A 7,304-nucleotide genomic window follows, 5' to 3' on the forward strand; every position below is an offset into this window, starting at 1 on the left:
TCACTGTAGTCCACAAATCCCAAAACCCTTTCATCCGCTATGAAGAAGCAGGCATTTTTTGTTGTTGCTTTTTGTTTGTTTGTTTGGGTTTTTTTTTTAATTGCTCTAAGTGGACATTTCAAAAACATATTTGTCATCGTCTGTAGTCATTTGACTGTCCATCTTCCGTCTAGTGACTATTCATAGAGTGCATCATTCCCCTTAGCTCTGTTTTTTTTTTACTTTTCACAGCACCTTATTTATCCCCAGTCGTTGTGTTCTTTCTGTGCTTACAGCAATCAGAGACGTTTCTCTGCTAATGTGATGCTACGAGTGCTTCAGAGACTCCTTCTGATCTGACACATCAGAAACAAAAGCTGCTGTGACGCAGCTTGTTCCAGTTCTCTGCTGATTTATTTCTTTTCTCTTTCACTGCACTCGCTCTGCAGCCAGGAGGTCTGTCAAACTGGCGTCAGATGGGTTATGAATTTCTATGTTGTTTGCCAAAAGTTAATTTTTGCTTTAGTGTGCAGCCATTACCTATCATTTTTATACCTTGGCATGTAAGGAGATTCTTTTTTTTTTTTTTTAGATTTTAAACTCATGATCAAAAGGGGGTTTATGAATTTTGCAACTTTGCAGAGTCCAAAATGAAGTTTTTAAACATGCCATGTCAGTTTAAGACTCCTCCTGTTTACTTTGTGCGTGCTAGATAACTCCAGGGGTGCGACATTTCACCCTCAGTTCCACAGGCATAATTAAGGCTTAGCATTTTGCTCTTTTTCATGCTGCTTCTCAGGTTCATTCAGATGATACCTGAGAGACAGATATGTGAGGGCGGCTCTGCATTCTTACAGTGATGTGTTAGATTAATAGCTTGACAGATAACCATGGAAAAGATCTCAGGTTGTAAAGGAAAGGATGGGATTCCATGCCTGTTCATTGTAATCTGTATTTTTCCAGAGATTTTCGCTATAGGTAACTGTTGTCTTAACTGTTCAAGGCCATTTGAAACAAGTGATCTGAGCTCTTTACACTAGTTTCCCATTGATGCAAAGCCATAAATGGACCTATGTGTTCAACTGTGGCCGAGGTGTTATTCTACTCCACCTGTCTACTTTTAAATTTATTTCAGTTTTCTTCCTTGCTGTTTTTTTTTCTTGCACTTTTCTCTCATTAAGTCATCAGAGGATATGCAGGGTTCACAACCGCCTCAACCCCTACAGTCACTGGATGCATATGGCTCCTATTAAAGCCATGTTTCAGCAAAGATCTCTATTTCACTTATATTCCCTGCTGAGAGCAGTTTGGGCTTTGGAAGAGTTTTGATTCAGGATCTCATTGAGTCTCTGGTAACTGCAATTCATGAGGAACTTTCCTGAAACTCCCACTTGTAGGAAGCAAAAAAAGCCTCCATATGTCACAATTACAATTTCTTTGGGTTGTAACCAGGTGGAATCTGGGAACTAAAAGAGTCTTGGGATGATCTGATACAAGACACAGACACAAAAATGGACTTTTCTTTGTATGAGCATCCATCTTGTGATTGTTATTGTGCTTCTGTGGAAAGGCTGCCTTTTCAGTGTTTTTAGTACATTCACAGTACTGAGCTTAAATACAGTTCTGGGGTACTACTTTCTGTTTTCGAGTAGAAAACAGAAAGTAGTAGTAGTAGGAAATACTGACCTTTTTTACCTGACTGCATTCATCTGACAGCTGTAGTTACACATAAAAATGCATGATAAGCTAGCAAGAGAAAGCATTGTTAAGAATTAAATCAGATCCTCTCAACCTGTGAGTCTTGGGATCCCTTTAAAAAAAAGCTTTTAGTCAGGGTCTGTTTGTCTGTCACGTTTCAGGGATCTTTTGATTTCGCCTCTTAACTTCTCATATGGTTTCTTTTAAGTATGTGTTTGAGGGCCAAAGATGTATCTGTTATTGCAGGGAAAAAAGCAAAGATTAGATAATAGTTAAAAATATGAAAACATTTTCTGCAGAACAAGACCTTTTAATTTGATTCTTTAAGTATATTTTGCTGATAAGACTTCTGTCCTTCAAGTTAAATTTTGGATTCTGGACTTTTTCTTATAGAGTATTATTACATTGTTTTATTGTTTTAAGTAAAGGATCTGAATACTTCCTGCTACTTTTCATGGTTTATTACTGTGACTTACCACTATAAATTCTTTCTTTGTCTATTAGGGGATGTGTATATCCAACCAACTCAAGACACGAAGAATCCTGTCATCTATGGAGTCTTCTCAGTTTCAGGGTAAGTGACTGACAGCTTTCTCAAGCTCTCTTAACTTTCATGCAGTTTGGAGGGAAGTTTTTTTTTATTCATTTTCACTCAGCCTGAAGATGTCAGTTCTCTCTGATATTGAAATGCTGTGTTGCATATGGCCTGTCAGATTCAGGCTACAAAGACAAGACAGAAAGTGAATCTGGAATCCAGAGGGAGTTGCACTCCTCTGTGCGACTGACTGAGCCTATAGTTCCTCGTAGGTCAGGTTTGATAGAAAGTTATACATAGCATTAAAATTCAAGGCAACCAACCAGACATGTAAATTGAGATTCTGACTGCACACAGGCAGAGAGAGGTGCTCACCGAGTCATAATAAACATGTCTTGATTAATGTATTTGAGAAACAAATACTGTTATTGTTTCCATCCTCTCCTTAGGCATCAAGCACGTTTTAAAACCAGCTGATAAAAACACATGCGGTGCTAATGATAGAGGCCCATGACAGGAGTTACAAACATAGTACACCCACCACACAGCAGCAAGAGCCTGAGCTCTGGCGATTCTCTGCAGTACGTGGGTGTTTGTATGTCAGTGTATCAGACAGCTTGACTCTAGTTGAGTCGGTTTGAGAGTGTGTTTGTGCGTCACAATGTTTCAGTGCGTTCCTGTAAGAGGCCGACTGAGTACGTGGGAAGGAAGTAGATTCTACCAGCCCCAGAGAGCACCGACAGTAATTATCTCAGGGAGTGAGTTAATCTGTATCCACTTGCCGCTGCCTCTCCTTGTTCACCCTTTCTCTCCTGCCCTCCTCCAGATCTGTCTTTAAAGGCTCGGCGGTGTGCGTTTACTCCATGGCTGACATCCGCATGGTCTTCAATGGGCCTTTTGCCCACAAGGAAGGGCCCAACTACCAGTGGGTGGCATACACCGGGAAGATTCCCTACCCACGCCCTGGCACTGTGAGTTATACAATAAAAAAAAACAACAAATGAATACACCCATGTTCCCATTGTAAAGAAAATCCATCCTTTTTGTAACATGAAAGGAATTTGGTAAATTGAACCTTTGACGGTTAGATCTATTTTTTTTTTCTTTTGTCAATAGTGTCCTGGAGGCACTTTCACCCCCAACATGAAATCCACAAAGGATTACCCAGATGAGGTTATCAACTTCATGAGAAACCACCCCACCATGTACAATCCTGTATACCCAGTGCACAAGCGCCCCCTGGTGGTCAGAACCAACGTGGACTATGAGTTCACCACAATTGCTGTGGACCAAGTGACAGCTGCTGACGGGAGCTACGAGGTGCTCTTCCTGGGAACAGGTCAGCGGACTAAGGCCTTAACTGGCATTATGTGATGGCTGTTCAGTCATTTAATTGTAATTTAATAATCATTGTGCAGTTTGAAGTTTATATCATGTGTAAGTCCTGTGGCCTTGGCTCTGTTTTGGAGGTTCACACTCATGTACAGGATATGCCTTTCTTTTCTAAACATAGATGGGTCAGACTGTGACATTCCTCAAAGCTATTCTCAATTTGAAATATCAATTTTATAAATATTAAAATATTTAAGAGTAAGGATGAGATGAGGCAACAGAGCTCGAGTTTAAAACTTGCTTCTCTCTTATGTTTTACAGATCGGGGGACAGTCCAGAAAGTGATTGTCCTGCCTAGAGACGACTTGCAAACAGAGGAGCTGGTCTTAGAGGAAGTGGAGGTCTTCAAGGTCCGCCACCCCATCTTATTCTGTTTATTCTTCCCCTTATTCTATCCTGTTATCAAAAATCATCTTTTTTTTTATACTGTCTGCTTAAAAAAAAAAATTATTTTATCACTGCAGGTTCCCACGCCAATTACCACCATGAAGATTTCATCCAAACGTGTAAGTTACCTAGAAACTGCTTAAATCTGTAGTTCAACTAAAAATTATTAATGGATTGTACCAAAACAACCACTTTATTGACAATATATCTATAAATTTTACCCGTAGCTCAATTATTTTCCATGACTCAGAAAACAATGCGTATAGCTGATGTCAATTTTTATATTCTGGTCTTTACATGTGTTTCATTGTAGCAACAACTGTACGTAGGATCAGTCTTGGGTGTGACCCACCTGGCTCTCCATCGCTGTGATGTATACGGGGAGGCCTGCGCTGACTGTTGTCTGGCCAGAGATCCGTACTGCGCCTGGGATGGCAAATCCTGCTCAAGATACTCAGCCTCACAGAAGAGGTGAGGATCAAGATAGTGTAGACAGGCAGTCACGCTTGGGTACAGTACAGGCTTGTTCAGAAAATTATCTTTTCCCTTTAGCATGTGACATTTTTTAAAATACATCGAAGTTAAGCTTTTTATTTTCGCATGTTGATCTGACCCTTCTAGACGCAGCCGTCGACAGGATGTGAAGTACGGCAACCCAATCCGCCAATGCAGAGGTTATAACTCCAATAGTGAGTGTCCACACTGCACGCACACACAATTCAGGAACCAAAAATACTGCACAGTGGAAATAGAAATATATTTGTAATTGTTTTGGTCTATTATTTATTGGCTTGTTGTTGGCATTTATTTCTTACACACTTCACTTGAGTGTGCTATCTATCTATCTTGTTCACACATTTATATATTTTTCAGGAATAATATATAAATATGTTCACATATTGTATTATAGCAAACAAGAATACTCTGGAGACTGTTCAGTATGGGGTGGAGGGAAGCACTACATTTCTGGAGTGCCAGGCCAGGTCTCCTCATGTGTCTCTGAAGTGGCACCTGCAGAAGGAAAACAGCGACAGGAGGAAAGAGGTGAACACAGCTGTCACTGTGAAGCATCTCCACTGCCAGTTGAAGCTGTCTTTGAACAGCTCTCGTGTTTGGGCATTTATTTGCATTTTAAAAATTGTCCTCTTCACTGTCCTCCGGACATTTCCAGATTCGCTCAGAGGGCCGCATCCTGAAGACAGAGCAAGGTCTTCTGATCCGCTCACTGCAGTCTTCTGACAGCGGCATCTACCAGTGCACGTCCACGGAGAAAAACTTCAAACACACACTTGTCAAACTGCAGCTTGTGGTCCTTTCCAGCCGCACAGTCAACAATGTGTTAGTGGAGACGGGCAGCCCGGCCCTGCCTCCACTCCAGTCCAGCGCCTGGACTCCGAGTGCCGGCCAGTATAAGGACCTGCTGACGATCCTGAGCCAGCCAGAGATGGGCCTGATCAACCAGTACTGCCAGGATTACTGGCAGCTTGGAGACAGCAGCCTCGGGGACAACAAAGCCAAGAGCCTGAAGGAGCTGAAAGAACAGAAGAAGCCTCGCAACCGTCGGCATCATGATGAGCAAACAACTCCAGCTGAGACATGAGAAGCTGGACACACACCCTAAGATTCTCAAACACCCCCTGTCTACCTGTTAACACAACCCTCAAAACACTGCAACCCTCCATTTAGGGGAATGACTCCAGTCAAATGATAGAAAAAGTCAAATAATCATAATGGACAAGATAGAAACTGCAACCTAAAGCAACAGCATCAAACAGTTTCTATGTAACTGTTAAAAAACATACACAATATTTATTGTAGGTTGTAAAAAGTAATTCTTTGTACCTATCTAGAAACCATGTTTTTTTGTGAATAGGTAAATCTGTGCAAATATTGTTGTTATTATAATATTATTGTTAGTGTTATTTGTTTATTACAATGTGCTATTATGTTGAGAATATCTTTATGTTTGGTGTTTTTGAGAAACAGCAACAATAACACAGGACATTGGAGGTATCCGCACATGGACAAGGACCGATGAAGGTGTATTTGGAAACTGTTAAAGGCGACCATGTTGGATCACATGACTGCTGGCAGTATTCAGTGTCTAAGCAGGAAGTTGAGTCAGGAAGTCACTGACCTTCTTGAACTTCCCAAAACTTCTTCACCAGAACTCTCTACTGTTAATCGGACAGTTTTTTTGTTTTGTTTTTTAACTGCAAGATACAAGCTGTTGGCAGAAAGATGACGGCATTTCATGGGACATTCATTGATAAAAAGAAATGCCCACAGACTCCAGCTGTGACAGCTTGTTACAGACATACGGTCACATGTGAATGAAAGGCCCTCTGTGGCAGGTCTCTGTGACGTCTCTCCTTTGAGGATGTGGTCCAGCCGGGCCTCAAGTAATGATCTTGCATCACTCGCCCAAATTCTTCCAAAATCAGTTGCTGCCAAGTGTTTGTTTTGTTTCTATGTGAATATCACATCTCAATGTTGTATCCTTAACAAACGTGATCTTTGTGATAAGCTGTTTTTGGGGGGAAAGGGTCTTTAAACGACACTAAAGCTGAAAATATTAACATTGCCTTCTCTTTTCTCTCTTCAGAGAAAAGAAATTCCAGCAGGCAGCTAAATGTGAGTTTGTGACAGTTTGTGATTAAAACCTATAAGAGACAAAGCACCTTCTGTTGCCAAATTGATGATCTTGATAAACAGTAAATACTTCACATATATCTGTGGCATATTATGCAGTTCGTTCACATAAGAGAGGGCATGCAGTTTGTATGCTCAAAGGATTTTTTTAAGCTCTAAATGAATCCAAAGTTTGCATTCCTGCCAGTTTTATGCTAAATCTTGGTTTCACTAAGTGAATATTGTGTTTGGCCACATAACCAGTCTGCACTTCAGTTAGATTACAGTGACAAATGTGTTGTTTTTCAGTGCTTGAGGACTGGCCGTTTTCTTGGTGCTGTGTTATCTGTATCAGCTGATTCACAACAGAGCTTTCACAACTACTTTTTTGTCAGTCTAGCGCAGTGCCATCCTGCTATCAGCCACGCCACAGACTTCATATAAAACTGTGTGTACTGAGCAACTTCCATACAGAAGTTAAAAAAAAAAAAAGAAGTCACAAATACAACCACTAAGAAGCTGATCACCGCCAAACCTGAAGAGAAACCTGTACCAAAATCTTCAGAAGGTGGCTTTTCATTGTGCATGGCATGTACAGTGTATATATATGGTATTTGTCTAAAATGCTACGTTGCTGTGGATGTCAGTGAATGTCTTTCTTATTGTGGGGATATGGAAATAC

General features: G+C 40.8%; 1 protein-coding gene across 2 annotated transcripts in view; it reads left to right on the plus strand.

Moving 5' to 3' along the window:
* The window catches only part of sema3fa (sema domain, immunoglobulin domain (Ig), short basic domain, secreted, (semaphorin) 3Fa), a 48,887-nt gene extending 41,706 nt beyond the window's left edge, over positions 1 to 7,181 (plus strand). For both annotated transcript variants that reach the window (XM_041034424.1, XM_041034425.1), the window contains 9 exons: positions 2,182 to 2,251; positions 3,039 to 3,183; positions 3,329 to 3,551; positions 3,866 to 3,954; positions 4,069 to 4,110; positions 4,305 to 4,462; positions 4,613 to 4,680; positions 4,902 to 5,035; positions 5,163 to 7,181. In XM_041034424.1, the coding sequence (XP_040890358.1) occupies positions 2,182 to 2,251; positions 3,039 to 3,183; positions 3,329 to 3,551; positions 3,866 to 3,954; positions 4,069 to 4,110; positions 4,305 to 4,462; positions 4,613 to 4,680; positions 4,902 to 5,035; positions 5,163 to 5,591 (1,358 nt within the window). In that variant the 3' untranslated portion in view covers positions 5,592 to 7,181. The remainder of the gene's footprint in view (positions 1 to 2,181; positions 2,252 to 3,038; positions 3,184 to 3,328; positions 3,552 to 3,865; positions 3,955 to 4,068; positions 4,111 to 4,304; positions 4,463 to 4,612; positions 4,681 to 4,901; positions 5,036 to 5,162) is intronic.
* Positions 7,182 to 7,304: the final 123 nt, after the last annotated feature.

This window comes from Toxotes jaculatrix, chromosome 3 (genome assembly GCF_017976425.1).
Source record: "Toxotes jaculatrix isolate fToxJac2 chromosome 3, fToxJac2.pri, whole genome shotgun sequence".
In the NCBI taxonomy this organism is placed as follows: domain Eukaryota; kingdom Metazoa; phylum Chordata; class Actinopteri; family Toxotidae; genus Toxotes; species Toxotes jaculatrix.